At 43.6% G+C, this 21,846-nt stretch overlaps 1 protein-coding gene across 1 annotated transcript in view; it reads right to left on the bottom strand.

Moving 5' to 3' along the window:
• Positions 1-15,882: 15,882 nt before the first annotated feature.
• The window catches only part of GNB5 (G protein subunit beta 5), an 83,464-nt gene continuing 77,500 nt past the window's right edge, over positions 15,883-21,846 (bottom strand). Inside the window, exons 10-11 of the mRNA XM_073568418.1 lie at positions 20,446-20,612; positions 15,883-19,902 (exon numbers count right to left, since the gene is read on the bottom strand). Of these exons, the coding sequence (XP_073424519.1) occupies positions 19,891-19,902; positions 20,446-20,612 (179 nt within the window). The 3' untranslated portion in view covers positions 15,883-19,890. The remainder of the gene's footprint in view (positions 19,903-20,445; positions 20,613-21,846) is intronic.

Raw genomic sequence — 21,846 nt, 5'->3', positions numbered from 1 at the left:
TGTGACCAAAGTGACGAGAGGATAATGGAGATTTTGAATCTCTGCGTACACTTTTGGACACTGGACACTTGTGGATTGTGTGAGGCCCACTGATATCTGAGCGCTATGTGACACGCTCGATGGCACAGCTGCCTGTGACCAAAGTGACGAGAGGATAATGGAGATTTTGAATCTCTGCGTACACTTTTGGACACTGGACACTTGTGGATGGTGTGAGGCCCACTCATATCTGAGCGCTATGTGACACGCTCGATGGCACAGCTGCCTGTGACCAAAGTGACGAGAGGATAATGGAGATTTTGAATCTCTGCGTACACTTTTGGACACTGGACACTTGTGGATGGTGTGAGGCCCACTGATATCTGAGCACTATGTGACACGCTCGATGGCACAGCTGCCTGTGACCAAAGTGACGAGAGGATAAGGGAGATTGGATTGCTTTTAAAAAAGCAGTTTGCGGAGCAGTGGGTAAACAGCAATGCCAGCGTGTCAGGAAGCCTTAAAAGGCAGCCCAACAACCAACACCACTGATACACCACAATATAGCCTCCCCTTGCACTGCACACACAGTGACTTGTGTGTTGTGCAGGCCAAATCGCTAGCAGCAGAAGCAGTTTTTTTGTCTTCTTCCCTGCCTAACGCTCTCCCTACAGAATCAGCAGCAACCTCTCCCTATACTAAGATCGGCAGAAGTAAGATGGCGGTCGGCGTGCACGCCCTTTTATACCCCCTGTGACGCCCACCAAAGCAAGCCAATCACTTGCATGCCCTTCTGAAAGATGGTGGTGACCCGTGCCTATGTCATCACGTTGCCCACAGTGTCCGTGGATCCTGATTGGCTGAAAAAGAGCGCAAAACAAACTTTTGAAACGCGACTTTGGCGCGTAAGTCGCCGACCTCGTGGCCGACCTCATCCTAGGGTCGGGTTTCGTTTCATGAAACCCGACTTTGCCAAAAGTCGGCGACTTTTGAATTTTTTCGACCCGTTTCGCTCAACTCTAATTGTGGTAGATTGGCTCACTAAACTGCTTATAAGGTAGTCACAGGAATTGTTTTCATTTAAATCTTCAGCTGATTTATTAAAATGTGCATCATAAACCAGGTCAATGGAAAAATAGCCGTATTCAGTCTTGTTGACTTCTACCATTAAACCATAGGTGATTTTAATCAGTTCTATTTACCCATTCAAATTGTAGGCTTATAGCCCGAGAGAGAGAGAGATGTTTGTCTATGTAATTGTAGGCTTTTTAGCTCGAGTGTCATCTTCAGTAGTACAGTCATATGTTAAAGTTTGGGCACCCCTATTAATGTTAACCTTTTTTTCTTTATAACAATTTTGGTTTTTGCAACAGCTATTTCAGTTTCATATATCTAATAACTAGAGTTGAGCGACTTTTGTTTTTTTAGGGTCGCGTTTCGTTTTGTGAAACCCGACTTTTCCAAAAGTCGGGTCGAGCAAGATCGTCCAATTATAGGGAAAAGTCGGGGTCGTCCCGAAACACGAAACCCAATGTAAGTCAATGGGGAATAAAAGTCGGCAGTGAGAGGAGGACAGGAAACACACCAACAGTGCCCATTTGAATGCCAAAAGCATCAATTCTTCTTACTTAAGCTTGTCAACCTTAATTAACTTCATAATACAAGTTACGCACTGAAAATGGGGGTTATTTGGCTACAGACTGTGGGGGGGAGGGCTGGCTCCAGGTTTTCATGTGCCCTGGGCGAAAGAGCGCCCCTTTAACACATACCACAACTCATCATGCTCCGATACGGCAGAGAAATAGCGGTATAGTACAAAGAAAAATACCTCACTTTTTACATCTCATGACGAGGCCCATCTATTTCTCCATACAGAATCATTGGTCCCATATAATGTTTGAAACAGTATATGATGAGCTCCACATAATGCTACAGTATATGTTGGTCCCCATGGATGAAGCTCTACTGTCTTATGGGCCCAAATAATGCTCCAAACATAATGGGCCCCATTTCTAATGCTCTAGTGTATAATGGGCCCTGTAAATGCTGCTCCAGTGTCTGATGTCCACCTTTGGAATGTTCCAGTGTATGGTGGGCCCCATCTATCATTCTCAGACGGTGTTAGGCCCAGTATGGATTGCACATGATTGCACAAAGGTGAGAAAGGGTACCGTATCCCCAGATAACATGTATGGATAGTGTACACATTCAAAATATATGTCTATACATCAGGAGGCAGGCTCAGACGGTGTTAGGCCCAGTATGGATTGCACGTGATTGCACAAAGGTTAGAAAGGGTACCGTATCCCCAGATAACATGTATGGATAGCGTACACATTCAAAATATATGTCTCAGGAGGCAGGCTCAGACGGTGTTAGGCCCAGTATGGATTGCACGTGATTGCACAAAGGTTAGAAAGGGTACCGTATCCCCGGATAACATGTATGGATAGCGTACACATTCAAAATATATGTCTCAGGAGGCAGGCTCAGACGGTGTTAGGCCCAGTATGGATTGCACGTGATTGCACAAAGGTTAGAAAGTGTACTGTATCCCCAGATAACATGTATGGATAGCGTACACATTCAAAATATATGTCTCAGGAGGCAGGCTCAGACGGTGTTAGGCCCAGTATGGATTGCACGTGATTGCACAAAGGTTAGAAAGGGTACCGTATCCCCGGATAACATGTATGGATAGCGTACACATTCAAAATATATGTCTCAGGAGGCAGGCTCAGACGGTGTTAGGCCCAGTATGGATTGCTCGTGATTGCACAAAGGTTAGAAAGGGTACTGTATCCCCAGATAACATGTATGGATAGCGTACACATTCAAAATATATGTCTCAGGAGGCAGGCTCAGACGGTGTTAGGCCCAGTATGGATTGCACGTGATTGCACAAAGGTTAGAAAGGGTACCGTATCCCCAGATAACATGTATGGATAGCGTACACATTCAAAATATATGTCTCAGGAGGCAGGCTCAGACGGTGTTAGGCCCAGTATGGATTGCACGTGATTGCACAAAGGTTAGAAAGGGTACCGTATCCCTGGATAACATGTATGGATAGCGTACACATTCAAAATATATGTCTCAGGAGGCAGGCTCAGACGGTGTTAGGCCCAGTATGGATTGCACGTGATTGCACAAAGGTTAGAAAGGGTACTGTATCCCCAGATAACATGTATGGATAGCGTACACATTCAAAATATATGTCTCAGGAGGCAGGCTCAGACGGTGTTAGGCCCAGTATGGATTGCACGTGATTGCACAAAGGTTAGAAAGGGTACCGTATCCCCAGATAACATGTATGGATAGCGTACACATTCAAAATATATGTCTCAGGAGGCAGGCTCAGACGGTGTTAGGCCCAGTATGGATTGCACGTGATTGCACAAAGGTTAGAAACGGTACCGTATCCCCAGATAACATGTATGGATAGCGTACACATTCAAAATATATGTCTATACATCAGGAGGCAGGCTCAGATGGTGTCAGGCACAGTATGGATTTGACGGCCCAGATTACACAGCGGAGGAGCAGGGAGAGGTAAAGATTGCAAATGCTGGGGCCCTGCCCAAGTGGCATATGTTGATGTTGGACATTCAGCTGATGCAAAAGGCGAAATAGGTGAAGTACCAGGAAGAGGTGGACCAAAGCAAGCCATTTTTCTGTCACCCTATGTGTCATCAGGGGAAGGTGGGACAAAATCCTTGGAAACCCATGCGTGGTTCATTTTAATGAAGGTTAGATCATCTACATTTTGGGTTGACAGACGGGTCCTTTTTTCTGTCAGGATTGATCCAGCTGCACTGAAGACTCTTTCCGATAGCACACTTGCAGCTGGGCAAGCGAGCTCCTGTAAGGCATATTGGGCCAATTCAGGCCAGGTGTCCAGTTTAGCGGCCCAATAGTCAAAGGGGAATGACCTGTGTGGGAGAACAACGATATGGGAGGAAAAGTAGTTTGTAACCATAGTTGACAACTGCTGTCTCCTGTCACTTTCCATCGATGCAGTATTACCAGTTGTGTGAGCAGTATTTGAAAAATCAGTCCACAACATTGTCATGAAACCCCTGTCTCCAACGCCACTTCTGCTGTGTGCACCACGAACACCTCTGCCAAGCTGCCCCCGGCCCGTACGGCTCGTGTGAGAACCATCACCGCTGCTGTGTGCTGGGAATGCCTCAAGCAACCGATTTACCAGAGTTGCTTGTTTATTAGCCAATATTAGGTCAAGGTTCTCCTGTGGCATGATGTTTTGTAATTTGCCTTTATAGCGTGGATCCAGGATGCTGGCCAACCAGTAGTCGTCATCGTTCATCATTTTGGCAATGCGGGGGTCCCTTTTTAGGATCCGCAAGGCATAATCTGACATGTGGGCCAATGTTCCCGGTGTCAATGATGCACTGCGAGTGCTGGGTGGAGGAGCACTTTCTGGCAAATCCACATCCCTCCAGTCACGCACAAACCCTGTACCAGACCTTGCCACGCCAACATTTTCACTTGCCCCACGAGATGCATCCTCCTCCCCTAAGTAATCATCCCCATCATCATCCTCCTCCTCCTCTTCTTCCTCCACCTCGTTCAGGAGAGGTCCCTGAGCAGACAATGGCTGAATGTCATCAAGGATTCCCTCCTCCTCTTCCTCCTCATCAACATTGGCTGCAGACGCCTGCTCCTTAAGGTGCGTCAAAGTTTGCATGAGCAGACGCATAAGTGGGATGCTCATGCTTAGGATGGCGTCGTCTGTGCTTACCAGCCGTGTGCATTCCTCAAAACACTGAAGGACTTTACAAAGGTCTTTCAGCTTCGACCACTGCACACCTGTCAACTCCATGTCTGCTCTCAAAGTGCCTGGCCGTGTATCCTCCCACAAATGCATTATGGCCTGCCTCTGCTCGCACAGCCGCTCCACCATGTGCAGGGTGGGGTTCCACCTTGTTGCAATGTCGATAATGAGGCGGTGGTTGGGAAGGTGGAGCAATCGCTGCAGCTTCTGCATACGAACGGAGTGTACAGGCGACCGGCGGATGTGCGCACACAGTCTTCGCACCTTCTGGAGCAGGGCTGTTAACTCCGGATAATTTTTGAGGAAGCACTGCACCACCAGGTTCAAGGTGTGAGCCAAGCAAGGTATGTGGCTGAGTTTTGAAAGGGCTATGGCTGCCACAAAATTACGGCCATTATCACTAACTACCTTGCCTGCCTCAAGATGTACACTGCCCAGCCATGACTCAGTTTGTCGCTTCAAGTACTCGGCCAGCACCTCGGCGGTGTGTCTGTCGCCCAAACACATCATCTGCAACACAGCCTGCTGACGCTTTCCACTAGCTGCTCGATAGGGGGACACATCGTGTGCAACAGTGGCAGCTGCAGATGGAGTGCTCGTACGACTGCGCTCTGTGGACGAGCTTTCGCTTCTGGAGGAGGAGGAGGAGGAGGAGAGTCGAACGCCTACAGCCAACTGTTTCCTATACCATGGGCTAGGCAGCACTGTCCCACCACCGCTGTCCCCTGTGGACCCTGCATCCATCACATTAACCCAGTGCGCAGTAATGGACACGTAACGGCCCTGGCCATGCCGACTGGACCATGCATCAGTTGTGAGGTGCACCTTTCCGCTCACTGACTGCTTGAGTGCATGGACAATGCGGTCTTTCATATGATGGTGGAGGGCTGGGATGGCTTTGCGAGAGAAGAAGTGGCGACTGGGTAGGTCATAACGTGGTACTGCATAGGCCATGAGTTCGCGGAAAGCTGTGGTTTCCACCAACCGAAAGGGCATCATCTCAAACGAGATTAGTTTGGCAATGTGGGCGTTCAAACCCAGTGTACGCAGATGAGAGACTGAGTACTTTCTTGACCTACTCATAGTGTCTGGGAGGGTGAGCTGGACTTGAGAGCTGCATATGGTGGAAGTAGCGGTGGACAGGGCGGACTGAGAGAGGGTTGATGATGGTGATGGAGTTGGTGTTCTTTCTGATGGCCTAGAATCAGTATTTTGTTGATATAACAGTGGGATTCCCTGACTGCTGTGGTCTTGCAACGACACCTCAACATTTGCTGCTGTGCTAACCAGTGGGCTTACAGTGGGGGAAACAATGTAGCATTGCTGACTACCTTCGTTGTGATCAGTTGCACATGTGGCACTTGAGGTTTGGTGTTGTGTCCACGCTTGCAAGTGCATGCTGGTTAAATGTCTAAGCATGCAACTGGTATTCAAACTTTTCAGACTTTTCCCTCGGCTAAAGGTCTTTGCGCACTTCTTACAGATAACCTTGGCCTGATCATGAGGATTTTGTTCAAAAAAGTGCCACACTGCACTCTTCCTACTTTGGCAGACATTTTGCGGCCTAGCACGCTGTGATCTTTTGACCCTCTGGACAAGCTGTCCAGCAACTCTTTTGATGTTTGGAACCTGTCTTTGGAGTGCTCCGGGCCTGCCAGATAACAGCTGTTGCGATGTCGATGTCTGCTGTGGATGCTCCTCATCTGAGCTATTGGAAGCAGCACCCTCTTCCCCCAATGGATGCCAATCTGGGTCAACAACTGGGTCATCCATCACCTCCTCTTCTATGTCATGTGCACCTTCCTCTGTGTCACCGTGTATGGTGGTATAGTGTGCGGGAAGGGGCACCTGAGTCTCATCAGGGTCAGAATCTGGCTCTGTACACTGCGAGGACAATGTAGTGCTCTGAGTGAATGTACCAGCAGAATCATCCATCAGCGGCTGTGCATCAGTGCACTCCATGTCAGATTCATCTTGGCCTGGGTAATTCACCATTTCACTTGATAATCCAGGCATGGTATGTGAAAACAGCTCCATGGAGTAATCAGTAGTATGGCCTGCGTCATCCTTCAATCTTGGTTGGGGTGAAGGACACAAGGAAAGGTGTGGTTCATGAACATGAGCCTCCAATGACGACTCAGTGCTTTTACTTTTTACAACTGAAGAAGAGGAGGCGATAGAGCTGGAGGCTGAGTCAGCAATGTAAGACAAAACTTTTTCCTGATGCTCTGCCTTTAAAAGCGGTTTGCCAACTCCTAGAAAACTAAGCGTTCGAGGCCTTATGTAGCCAGACGATGACGCAGGGTCAGCACCTCCTGCATTCGGTCCTATTTTGCTCTTGCCACTACCATCAGATCCACCACCAACACCATCATTACCAGCTGCCAACCCCCGCCCAATTCCACGGCCTCTTCCACCAACCTTCCTCATTTTTGGTAGAAATGTAGACAAAATCCAACAAACTATATAGTAATGTAAAACAAGGTACAAGGTGTCTATAGGACAGGGGAGATTTTGAATTTCTGCAGACACTTGTGGACACTGGACACTTTTGGATTGTGTGAGGCCCACTGATATCTGAGCGCTATGTGACAGGCTCGATGGCACAGCTGTGACCAAAGTGACTAGAGGATAAGGGAGATTTTGAATCTCTGCACACACTTTTGGACACTGGACACTTTTGGATTGTGTGAGGCCCACTGATATCTGAGCGCTATGTGACAGGCTCGATGGCACAGCTGTGACCAAAGTGACTAGAGGATAAGGGAGATTTTGAATCTCTGCACACACTTTTGGACACTGGACACTTTTGGATTGTGTGAGGCCCACTGATATCTGAGCGCTATGTGACAGGCTCGATGGCACAGCTGTTACCAAAGTGACTAGAGGATAAGGGAGATTTTGAATCTCTGCACACACTTTTGGACACTGGACACTTTTGGATTGTGTGAGGCCCACTGATATCTGAGCGCTATGTGACAGGCTCGATGGCACAGCTGTGACCAAAGTGACTAGAGGATATGGGAGATTTTGAATCTCTGCACACACTTTTGGACACTGGACACTTTTGGATTGTGTGAGGCCCACTGATATCTGAGCGCTATGTGACACGCTCGATGGCACAGCTGTGACCAAAGTGACTAGAGGATAAGGGAGATTTTGAATCTCTGCACACACTTTTGGACACTGGACACTTTTGGATTGTGTGAGGCCCACTGATATCTGAGCGCTATGTGACAGGCTCGATGGCACAGCTGTGACCAAAGTGACTAGAGGATAAGGGAGATTTTGAATCTCTGCACATACTTTTGGACACTGGATGGACACTTTTGGATTGTGTGAGGCCCACTGATATCTGAGCGCTATGTGACAGGCTCGATGGCACAGCTGTGACCAAAGTGACTAGAGGATAAGGGAGATTTTGAATCTCTGCACACACTTTTGGACACTGGACACTTTTGGATTGTGTGAGGCCCACTGATATCTGAGCGCTATGTGACACGCTCGATGGCACAGCTGTGACCAAAGTGACTAGAGGATAAGGGAGATTTTGAATCTCTGCACACACTTTTGGACACTGGATGGACACTTTTGGATTGTGTGAGGCCCACTGATATCTGAGCGCTATGTGACAGGCTCGATGGCACAGCTGTGACCAAAGTGACTAGAGGATAAGGGAGATTTTGAATCTCTGCACACACTTTTGGACACTGGACACTTTTGGATTGTGTGAGGCCCACTGATATCTGAGCGCTATGTGACAGGCTCGATGGCACAGCTGTGACCAAAGTGACTAGAGGATAAGGGAGATTTTGAATCTCTGCACACACTTTTGGACACTGGATGGACACTTTTGGATTGTGTGAGGCCCACTGATATCTGAGCGCTATGTGACAGGCTCGATGGCACAGCTGTGACCAAAGTGACTAGAGGATAAGGGAGATTTTGAATCTCTGCACACACTTTTGGACACTGGACACTTTTGGATTGTGTGAGGCCCAATGAATATCTGAGCGCTATGTGACAGGCTCGATGGCACAGCTGTGACAAAAGTGACTAGAGGATAAGGGAGATTGGATTGCTTTTAAAAAAGCAGTTTGCGGAGCAGTGGGTAAACAGCAATGCAGGAATGTCAGGAAGCCTTAGAAGGCAGCCCAATAACCAACACCACTGATACACCACTATATAGCCTCCCCTTGCACTGCACACACAGTGACTGGTGTGTTGTGCAGGCCAAATTGCTAGCAGCAGAAGGAGTTTTTTTTTTCTTCTCAGCAGGACAAAAAAAAAAAATTGGGATTGCTTTTAAAAAAGCAGTTTGCGGAGCAGTGGGTAAACAGCAATGCAGGAATGTCAGGAAGCCTTAGAAGGCAGCCCAACAACCAACACCACTGATACACCACTATATAGCCTCCCCTTGCACTGCACACACAGTGACTGGTGTGTTGTGCGGGCCAAATCGCTAGCAGCAGAAGCAGTTTTTTTGTCTTCTTCCCTGCCTAACGCTCTCCCTACAGAATCAGCAGCAACCTCTCCCTATACTAAGATCGGCAGAAGTAAGATGGCGGTCGGCGTGCACGCCCTTTTATACCCCCTGTGACGCCCACCAAAGCAAGCCAATCACTTGCATGCCCTTCTGAAAGATGGTGGTGACCCGTGCCTATGTCATCACGTTGCCCACAGTGTCCGTGGATCCTGATTGGCTGAAAAAGAGCGCAAAACAAACTTTTGAAACGCGACTTTGGCGCGTAAGTCGCCGACCTCGTGGCCGAACTCATCCTAGGGTCGGGTTTCGTTTCATGAAACCCGACTTTGCCAAAAGTCGGAGACTTTTGAATTTTTTCGACCCGTTTCGCTCAACTCTACTAATAACTGATGGACTCTGTTATATTTCTGGATTCAAATGAGGTTTATTGTACTAACAGAAAATGTACAATCTGCATTTTAACAAAATTTGACCAATGCAAATGTATGGGCACCCTTATCATTTTCTTGATTTCAACACTCCTAACTACTTTTTACTGACTTCCTGAAGCACTAAATTGGTTTTGTAACCTCATTGAGCTTTGAACTTCATAGCCAGGTGTATCAAATCATGAGAAAAGGTATTTAAGGTGGCCACTTGCAAGTAGTTCTCCTATTTGATTCTCCTATGAAGAGTGGCATCATGGGCTCCTCAAAAGAACTCTCAAATGATCTGAAAACAAAGGTTATTCAACATAGCTTTTCAGGGGAAGGATACAAAAAGTTGTCTCAGAGATTTAACCTGTCAGTTTCCACTGTGAGGAACATAGTAAGGAAATGGAAGAACACAGGTACAGTTCTTGTTAAGCCCAGAAGTGGCAGGCCAAGAAAAATATCAGAAAGGCAGAGAAGAAGAATGGTGAGAACAGTCAAGGACAATCCACAGACCACCTCCAAAGACCTGCAGTATCATCTTGCTGCAGATGGTGTCACTGTGCATCGGTCAACAATACAGTGCACTTTGCACAAGGAGGAGCTGTATGGGAGAGTGATGCGAAAGAAGCCGTTTCTGCAAGCACGCCACAAACAGAGTCGCCTGAGGTATGCAAAAGCACATTTGGACAAGCCAGTTACATTTTGGAAGAAGGTCCTGTGGACTGATGAAACAAAGATTGAGTTGTTTGGTCATACAAAAAGGCGTTATGCATGGAGGCTAAAAAACACAGCATTCCAAGAAAAACACTTGGTACCCACAGTAAAATTTGGTGGAGGTTCCATCATGCTTTGGGGCTGTGTGGCCAATGCCGGCACCGGGAATCTTGTTAAAGTTAGGGTCGCAGGGATTCAACTCAGTATCAGCAGTATCAGTCAGACACATAGTGTTTGACGAGTGTGACCAACTTTTTACTATTGAGGCTGCCTATGCGGCATCAATAGTAAAAGATAGGATGTAAAAAATAATAAAACAAATAAAAAATAATGTTATTCTCACCTTCCGGTGTCCCGCGCAGCCTTCCCGCCTCTCTCCACGCTCCCGGTCCCAGTAATCCTTTGCGAGAATTACCGCGATGACGTCCGTTCTCGCGGGTTCGCAACGTCTCGCGATCATTCGCGATGACGTTGCGCGAATGACCGCGAGACTTCATGATCCCGCGAGACTTCATGATCCCGCGAGAACGGACGTCATCGTGGTAATTCTTGCAATGGTTTACTGGGACCGGGAGCGTGGAGAGAGGCGGGAAGGCTGCGCGGGACGCCGGAAGGTGAGAATAACAATATTTTTTATTTTAAATTCTATTTTTTACAGGGATATGGTACCCAAAGCCTGGAGGACAGTCTCCTCTCCTCCGGACTGTGGGTACCATCCGCAAATGTTCTGCTTACTTTTCGCATGGTGTGCACAGCCACATACGGAAAGTAAGCAGAACAATGCATTCCTATGGGTGCAGGATTGCCGCGATTCCCCTAAATTAATGAGCATGCTGCGTTTTTTACCGTGAAGCGATTCCGCTGCGGTAAAAACCGCAGCATTAGCACAGCATTGCGGAATCCCATAGGAATGCATGGGGTGCTTATTTTTCGCGCTTTCATGGCAAAATTGCGCGTTTAAAACCACCGCGAAAACACGAAAAACCGCTACGTGTGAACGCAGCCTACATCTTATTGAGTAACAATACAGCTTACATTCAATGCTTCCAGTGTTTTCATATATCTTGACCCTTACAGAGAGAGTGCTGCTGTGTTTTCTTTTTATCTATGTATCTAGAAAGAATCAAGGCCGCACCAGCAAAAAGTGGGAGGGCAGGGGTGCAGAGCATCCCATGCATAAACTAATCCTCCAATATACATAAAAAAATGAAGCCAGCACACCCAAAATAGAAGATTACATTTTTTTTTCGGCAGAGACAAGTCCTGGCTGGAAGAAGTGATGGCAGTCTGTGCTGGATGAAGAAGAAAAGCGAAGATGAATATCTTCATATAGAGACATCACTGGTGAGTCAGTTCACTTACACTATACGCTATGTACAGACCTCCTGTGTATAATGTCACTGGTGTTCCCTGTATTACCTGTACGCTGACTGTATATACAGAGCTCCTGTGTATAATGTCACTGGTGATCCCTGTATTACCTATATACTATATACAGAGCTCCTGTGTATAATGTTACTGGTGATCCCTGTATTATCTGTACACTTACACTATATACAGAACGCCATTGTATAATTTTACAGGTCATCACTGCATTACCTATACACTATGTACAGAGTTCCTGTGTATAATGTCACTGGTGATCACTGCATTACCAGTACACTATACACAAAACTACTTAGTATAATGTCATTGGTGATCACTGTCTAAGGCTGGTTTCACATTTGCATTCAGGAGGGCTGCGGATGGCATACAGAAGTAGGCAGAGCTTCAGGGAGGAAAAAATGAGGAAGTAGGCAGCCATCCACAGCCCTCCTGAATGCAAATGTAAACCTAGCCTTACCTGTACAATGACACTATGTACAGAGCTCCTGTGTATAATGTCACTAGTGACCCCTGTATTACCTGTACACTGATACTATATAGAGAGCTCCCGTGTATAATGTCACTGGTGACCCCTGTATTACCTGTACACTGATACTATTGTGAGGTAGCGCTGTCATTCAGTTAGGGGATTCTCGCTTAGCCACCACAAAACCAGATCCATCATGGGTTTTCATAAAGCAGTATAGTCCATGAGGTTTATTCAGCAGCATAAACCCATAGAAGCAACATAAAGGTCTCTTAACAGCATAGCGTCCGTGACAGAGTTCAGCTCTGTTACTCTGTAGCCTCGGTTATCTCACCCACGTCAGGGTCACTCATGGTTCCTTTAGCATACTGCAGACGTCCATTCCCTCCAGGGAGCTCCCAGGCACGTGCAGCCATTAACACACAGCGTTCACTTGCTGTCAGAAGGCAGTCCCCCATCTCTCTCAGACTGGGCCTTCCACACTGGACCAACCAGGTCCCAGCATTCACATGTGACCTCCCCTGGCCACATTATATGGACCATAGCCACGCCCACCGGGTCACATGACTATGACCTCATCACAGGTCCTTCAACCACTCACACTCTTTACAACAGTGTTCTTTAAACACACCCCCTGGGTTGGTTTTTTAGATAACCAGGCCCGCCCATCTCTCTAGTTACCTGGAGACTACTCCCTGACACATTGAAGCAACACCTCAGCAATGTCATTGCTGATCCACACACATACATAAGTCTCCATCTCAAGGCCACCCACCTTGAGATACATAACGGTCCTTCCATATTCTGCCACTCATCCTCTCTCTTGGGACCTCCACACAGCACCCCCTAGCGGACACAGTGGTCATTACACCACACTATATACAGAGCTCCTGTGTATAATGTCACTGGTGATCACTGCATTACGTGTGCACTGACACTATACACTGTGTACTATGTACAAAGTTCCTGTGCATAATGCCACTTGTGGTAATATTAGTATTGTGTTTTTTTATTAATGATCAGTATTATACTATTCAGTCAATATATGGTGGGAATATGTGATCTGATTATGGTGTGGCCATATTTGTCCCTTGTGTGTGATATTATTCTGTCATTATGTGGTGGTAATATGTGGTCTGGTCATGGTGTGGCAATATTTGTTCTTTGCATGTGGTATTATTTGGTCACTATGTTATGGTAATATGTGATCTGGTCTTGAGAATGTGATGGTATTTGTCCCTTGTATGTGGTATTATTTGCCATTAAAAAAAATGTATGTGACCCATTCCCTTAAAGAAAAATAAATAAAAATATACCTAAAAAGAGTGTTGAATATTATAAGAAATTGTTAATATTTTTACAGTAGAGTAGGGCCCTGCCAAAAGAGTCTTCCTTGTATACTGGAAAATTTTGCAAGTATGGGGCCCTGTAATTCCTTTTGTTAACCCTGTCTGACTATACTAAAGAATGTCAAATACTTGAATGTTCTGTCATAACTTAAAATAACTTCTAAGTGACAAATTTCTTGCTTCTATTCCTGATCACCAATAACCAGGAACCTCCATACCAATCTTGCATGACTTAAAATAAGAGTTGAGCAAAAAGATCCACAACTGGGCAGATAAAGTACGTCTGCGCAGGAGCGTAACAGAAGCAAGGAGGAGGACGTCATCGCTAGATGGGAGGCGCCAGACCCGGACCACGACATCCATGGGACCAGACCCCCAGGTGAGTATAATATAACTCGTTTTTCTTATCTTACAGGTTACATCGGGGGCTTATCTACAGCATTACAGAATGCTGTAGATAAGCCCCTGATGGCGGTGGCTGCAGCTTATATATGAAAAAATAGGTGACAGATTCTCTTTAAAGTGGTCCTTAAATAGGATGACGTGTCACTAGAAACCCTGAGCTTGAGAAATGCCGAAGGTGCGGAACTAAAGAGGACTGAGACTGTGGGACTAGTGAGGGTCTTGAGCGGTAGATCCAGGGCGTCTATAGCAATAAGATGCGGAGCCATTGAGCAGGTGAAGAGAACCTCCCAAAACTGTACTTTGGTGACAACCTAGGCTGTGACAAAGTAGGGTGAAACAGTGTGCAATACCGATCCTGGAGCAGCCTACAGTGGAAGGAAACGTCAGTGAGAGGGCTTCTTGCTGTCAATGAAGTGCTTAAGGCCAGCTTCACATTTGCGGATGGCAGAGCTGCGAAGGGCTGCGGACTTCCTCCATGAAGCTCCGCCCACTGAGGCACCTCCTCCGGTCAGCTCTGCCTACGTCTGCATGCCGCCTGCGTACCTATCTTTAGCATTGGGTACGCAGGCCATACGGATGTATGTGGATGCAGCGACCCACGTCAAAAGCAACATGTTGCAATTTGATGCTGTCGCCGCATCGTCAAAACAATGCATGCCCAAACCATAGTTTTCCAGCACTTATGGGGTGTTTGTGTACTCAAGAGAAATTCCACAACAAATTGTATAGTCCATTTTCTACTTTTACGATTATGTGGGGCAAATGGAACATTTTTGTAGGGAAAATGTATTCTTTAATTTTCATTTCAATGTTATAAAATTCTGTGTAGCACCTTCGGGTTCAAGGTGCTCACCTTACTTGTAAATACATTCCTTGAGAGGTTTCATTTCCAAAATAGGGTCACTTGTGTGTGGTTTCCACTGTTTAGGCACATCAGGAGCTCTGAAAACGCGACATGATGTCAGCTGTCTGTTTCAGCCAATTTTGCACTCCAAAAGTCAAACAGTGCTGTTTTCCTTCCGAGCCCTGCCATGCGCCCATACGGTAGTTTTCCACTACGTATGGGGTATCGATGTAGTCAGAAGAAATTGCACAACAAACTGCATTTTCTCATGTTATCCTTGTAAAAATGAAACATTTAGCAAAAGCAACATTTGTGTGGGAAAAATTCAATTGTTCATTTATTCCTTCCATATTCCTTTAATTCCTGTGAAGCACCTAAAAGGTTAATAAACTTCTTGAATGTGGTTTTGAGCGTTTTTTATAATAGTGTCACTTTTGGGTATTTTCCGTCACATAGGCCACTCAAAGTCCCTTCAAATGTGATGTGGTCACAAAATAAATTGACTTTGTAAATTTTGTTGGAAAAAAATAAAAAATTGCTGAAAATCTTTTAACCCTTGTAACGTGTAACCCTAAAACTATTATCTATTTTGTGTGATATTACCATCTGGTTTAAGGGCATGAAACTTCAATGTTTGAAAATTGAGACATTTTCCAATTTTTGGTGAAATTTACGATATTTTCATAAATAAACATAAATCATATAGATCAAAATTCATCATGAATATGAAGTACAACATGTAAAAATAAATTATTCTAAGAATCAAGATACGTTGAAGCGTTCGACAGTTATTATCTCAAAAAGTGGCACTTATCAGAATTGTAAGATTTGGCCTGGTCAGGAAGTTGAAAACAGGCTTGGGGTGAAGCGGTTACGGAACACGTTGTTTATATGGGGCTGGAAATGATTCAGGCACTAAAAATATTGCTTTTCTGTCTTCCATGTATGTTATGGCAACACAATGTTTGATGTGAGCAACTTCATAAATTAAATCCACAAAATGGAAAGTATTGATGTGTGTGATGAATTGAAACATACTAGAGAATTAAATTGTAAAATATTTATTTTTATAGATATCTACTGTATATCTAGTGTCACACACAATAAACACCAGACACAATATAGGAAAGTTATTTATACAACAGTGCATCAGCTGAACGTAATAAATAATATCGGCAGGCTACTCCTAGTGCAATACCGTTTTGGTGTCGTCTACAGTCTATAAAGTAATAAATTCAGGGTATTATAGGACAGGCTGTATATCTTACACCTGTGGCGAGACATGTAAAGACATGGACTACATCTTCTTGCAAGACTATGATGCTATGTCAGCAGAGTGTCGAGAGTGTCGTGGGTGAGAGAATTACATTAACAGAGTACAATAAAGCAGTAGTAAGAACTGAATGATTCATTTGAAGTGTTGACTATTTTTCTAAAAACACAAAGTAACAAGATACAACACCACTCGTTCCGGCATTTTTTAATAAATTATTTTGACAACTGCATAAAATGACATTATTTTCAGATTATAAAATGTGTAATACTCTCATCTAGCCGTGGAGGATTTATATGTACGGTCTGCTAATGTTTATGACATTTTAAACCCGCAATGAATGAGAATACAGCCACTTGGAGAAAAAAAAAAAAAGCCTCTTCACAATGTCATTGCCATAAAAGTCCAGCTCATTGAAATAAATGTCCTTCAAGAGGAGTATGTCAGCACTCTATACATCAATGTCCACAAGTATCACTCCCCCGATAAGAGTGATGTATTGTGCTTTATATTTAGCATGTGCTAAAGTTGCACAACGCCATGTCCTTGTCATTCCGTTCTATACAGAGGCTACTTAAAGCTAGAGGTGTATATGCCAAGGGCAGTATATACCCGACATAATGTTACATTTTACCCTTATATATCTATCATCCTGGAAATTACAGAAATATTTCTAGAGATGAACAGTTGTCAGGATTGGAGCTTCATAAGGGACACATGTTATATACAAAAACTCCAAGAAGTAGGCAAAGTTTTACAGCTTTTGGATGACAAGATTTGAAATGTGTAGGACATATAGAAATCATTTCACTATCAGCAATGCACACATTCCTGGCACATAAGTAGACACTCGCACAGATCTAGTTTGTAAATAGGTGCAGTAAATGGATGTTTTCAATGCAAGTTTGATCAAGTCACATTTAACTGAAAGTTTCCATGAAGACATCTCATAGCGTGTGTCATACTATGCTATATGTAATATGTATAGGCTGTATTGAAGCTAAGTGATACTTTGTTGGATATCTTAAAGGGGTTGTCCAGTCAAAACCGATAAGTCTGCAGTCACTCTGTGTAACTACAGATTTATGAATCCCCCAGTGCACGCACTGTGCGCTGCAGGGACTCACCAGTTTCAGAATCTGGAAACGAGGCTGTGTATGAGTTATACTCATCCTCAGCCAGTGGGTGCAATCTCGCTCCATACACTTGTATTGATCCGAGGCCATGCCCCAACCAGTGACATGGATGGTCAGTGGGTGTGTTCAACTAGAGGGTGCAGCATTGCTCCATACAAGTGTATGGAGAACAAGGCCACGCCCACTGGCTGGGTGTAAGTATGACTCATACATACCCTCCGTTCCCGGGTCTGAAACTGGCGAATCCCCAAAGCTCAGTCTACAGTCACACAGAATGACTGCAGACTTATTTGTTTTGATCAGACAGCCGCTTTAAGATCTTTAAAGAGTAACTATACTTTTATTTGGTTATTGATCAGTCACTGAAAAGGTATGAATCTTTTGTAATATACTCCAATACCTTATTTTATTTCCTTTTCACTCAAACACCATGTCGAAAATGCTATTTCAACTGCCTTGTTCATGCTCTTTTAGAAGCTGCTCTGAACTGCTGCTCTACAAAAATTCATAACTTTTTAATATCTCTTATAAGTTTAAATAAAAAAGTTTTAGTTACTCATTAAAATGTATTTCTAGTTGTGTGTACACTATAAATATTAGTGACTTTAATATTGAATGCTATATCTTTTATAGTAAATGATTTGGATGACTTAAAAGGAGACTACATTGCGATTTCCCATATGGGTTGTTATGTAGGTATAACCACTCCCTTATGTATTATCTAAGTAGTCATACGAGTCATGGGAATATGGCAGTAATATACAATATTGACAGACATGGAGAGTAAGAGTATAGATCAGAGAAGGCTTTATCTATACCAGTATGTAGATGACTTACTGGGTGATTAAAACCCTTCCTCATGGTCTTTAAATTCTACAGAATGGTAGCAACTTGTTACTGGATCTACTTATAGCACTGGAGAACTAACTGGTGCCCTAGAACATGACATACTAATCAGTATAAAAGCACAGGAACATTCATGAGCACATGCAGATGTTCTAGTATTTGGCCGAGGAGGCGCTGTATATCGTAGTTTTGATCCATTGACAGATAGGCATACTTATACTGACCATTGGAACGTGGATGCTATTTCTACATTCTGCGTGAGTACCTATTAGATATTGCTTGTTGATTTACCAACAAATATACTATTGATTGCTATATTGTAAACCAAACTAATAAAGTGATGATATAGTTATCATACATACTTAAGATACATATATTTTACTGTATTCAGTTGTTCACTGAGCATCATACTTACTATAGCAGTGAATATAATGGAGCGCTGTATACGAGAAGCTATGATGTAAATGGGTTCTGTGGCCTCAACTCCTAGTGATCAATCAGATGCACAATACATAGTCCAATATACTTCATTTATTACTATTTGTCTTTAATCTTAATGTTCAGCTCAGTGATCACTCAAAACTGAACTCATGCATCCCCCAATGTTATCTCTGTGATTGTCCGCATACTGGCTGTCACTGTGAAATTAACCAACTGTGTTGTAAAAAAGTGTGCTGCCCTTCTCCATGTACACAGGACACCATGTCACTCCATCATGTTACTTATAGTCTCATTTCATGCAAACAGGAATATAAGTGAACATAGAAGATCCAACTGTAGCTATATGGATATATGTATTAGCTACAGGAACACTATATATATTGTGCGTGTGTGCTTGTGTATACATATATAAACATATACGTATATGCATGTACTGTATGTATATATTTCTGTGTATGTTATGGAAAGAAAAGAGTGTTCACGAAATAGAAATTAATCTGCTACCTAATGCTACATGCTGTCTATGACGATTACTGTTGCTCGTCTTTATAGTTAGATTTATTTGTAATGATGTGAAGACTCAGAAAACTGCATTTTGCACATGACTTGCACGATGCTGAATCCTTCAGACATATTAGCAGTGTTAGGATTGATAGAAAGCACCAGCTTAGTTTGTGGCCTCGTGTATTATGTCAGACGGTATATACAGTAATAATATGAATGTAAGAAAATGTCTTTATGTAAAAAGAAAGGGACTGGAAATCTGTATTTAAACCAATGTCACATCTGCCAGTAACTGGAAAGGGAATTCCTGTACTTCCTACTAATGGCCGACAGAGTAAGCACAGTTTCTTCAGTAGTATTCAAGGCAACCAAACAGATACACTTTCATATAGTTTATCCACTGTAATAGGGGCAACCAATTTACCAAAGGAACAAACAGATATAGGAAAGCCCATCGGACATAATCCAATATTGGAACACCATGCATCCATATGGGAAAGTATCGGAATATAGTATTACATAGATTATGGGAACCCTACAGCATGTCTTGGAGGTCTAAAGATGGGAGGAGGTCTCAGTAGATGTCAGCATATGTCTTCAAGCGTATAGCAGACTCTGTGATATTATTTGAACCAGCTCACTAAGGGAACATGACTATGCTGTCTGACCTCTATATATATGTACTACCTTCATTTACAAGCAGCTGACACTGACTATTTTTGGTAGCACCTGTAAACTTTGAGGACAGTAGTATGCTACTAAACAATGTGTGTCCATCGCAATGTCCTGCTCCATCTGTTCCAGTACAGTGAGACTGAAGAGTCGTTCATGAGCCTAACTTTCACAACTTGGATCAAGCCCAGATCTGTGGAAAAAGTGATAAAAATATTTATACTGATAATGATATCAAGTGAAATTGAAGGAAATCCCTGCATACAGAACATTGATAAGCTCATCCCTAATATATATATATGCACCATTGCTGAGAAATTACTCAAAGTAATAAATGACCATGGAGGTTGACCGTAATAGCATGGTCCTTCTGAAAGGTACCAACCATTAGCCGGATTGTCCCAGAATGCCAATGCTCTCCGTGTCAGGAATGATTTACCATAGATCGCTTTTGCTGAGCAGAACTGTAGGTACAGTAGTGTGCCACCTACAATCTGCCACTAATTAGTCTCTTACAGTCATTTTCTTGATTTCTGTGATGTGGGACAGTTTGGCTGTGACTGTTGTGGGAGTACTGTATGTTGTCTCCTATGGAGGCACTATAGTTGCAACCAATTTTTAGGCAGTGTTGCTGTTTTATCGAAAAAAGTTTGGGAAAATTAATATCCTGTGACATAATACTTTAACTTAGCATAAGTTTTATTTAATGGGATAGGCAGCAAGCAGTGAATCTTACTCTTAGAGTGTGATCCCATGATCCTGAACAGAATGCAGTACCATCTGGAGACACACGCAAGGTGCTGACTCTGTTCTCATGACCAAACAAGATGGACACACGACTTCCTTTTAGTACATCCCAAACATTGATTGTGTAGTCATTGTATCCAGCAAATAACAGACGACCTGAAACAATCAAAAATGGGACATCAAGAAAAGCAGAACAGTTCATTCAACTGGGAAAGCGTTTATTCTGTACTGAGATTAATGCGGCACATAGTAGACAGAGGGAAGGAGCTGCACACCTAAAGGCACTTGGAGATGCCTTAAATAGGATTTATTGTCAGTATATCATATCTATTGGTCACCGCGGGGTAAGTACAGAATTATGTAACGTTTTGGGTGAAAACCCTTCATCAAACATATATACTATGTTCATTCATATATAGTAGGTCAAAGGACTCAAAGGGATCCAGGCTGCGGGGTGGGATACCCCCAAACAGGGACAACCAGGATCCAGCTGACACAAAACACACTGATGAAAACTGCTCCTTATCAGTATCTGTGAGGTATATACAAGTGTAAGCGCCTTTTGCCATATGAATAATTATGGCTATGTGAATGCCTTGATTTATTTTTATGTACCTCACAGGTTAACAGTCAGAAAAATCTTAATTACAGTCACAATTCTGCCATTGTATTTCATTCTTCTTCTTTGCATTATTTTTTTGCTATAGCCATTAGTTCTTACTGATTGCAGTCTATGTATACAAATCTCTGTTGGTCTCCATAGGACCTGATGATGTGTTTTGTTTTTTTTTTGTCTGTTTATAGGGTTCCATTGCCTGAGGCTAAAGGAGTACCCTTTTGGCTTCCGCTTGGTCAATATATACAGTATATGTAAGCATACCACAGAAAAAAAAAAGTACAAATCAGCATATAAGACCACATTCATTCTATCCAGGAGTCCTACAGGTTTTGGATGACACAGTTTGACATCTGTCACAGGCTTCTGATGACTGAAGGAAGGGGCTAATCTATAAAGACTTATTCCAGTATCTGACTGATATTTGAAGCTCATTAGCCAGATTTTCTCTTATAGTAATACCCTATAAAGCATGGCACTGGTATTTTTCTGCCACCCAGTACTGGTCAAAACTGTTGACAGCTGTTATTTTGTGTACAAAGCAGAAGTGCTGACTGGATGCAATCACTGAACTATGAGCTCACAGCACAAAAGGCGTATGTGAAATACCTAAAAGCAAACATCGACACAGCAGTCTCCTGTCACAAAGGCAGTTTAATTGCTACTGTCTGTTTCCAGCAAAATAAATGACACAATGTTCACATTTCAGTGAAATCCTTTATTACACAGGATAAATAACATTACATTCAAGCTTTATATATATATATATATATA

This window comes from Dendrobates tinctorius, unplaced genomic scaffold (assembly GCF_039654945.1).
Source record: "Dendrobates tinctorius isolate UK_male_01 unplaced genomic scaffold, ASM3965494v1 ptg000022l, whole genome shotgun sequence".
NCBI lineage: Eukaryota > Metazoa > Chordata > Amphibia > Anura > Dendrobatidae > Dendrobates > Dendrobates tinctorius.
Note: the sequence above shows the minus strand (reverse complement) of the source record. Positions and strands in the feature narration are given on the sequence as shown.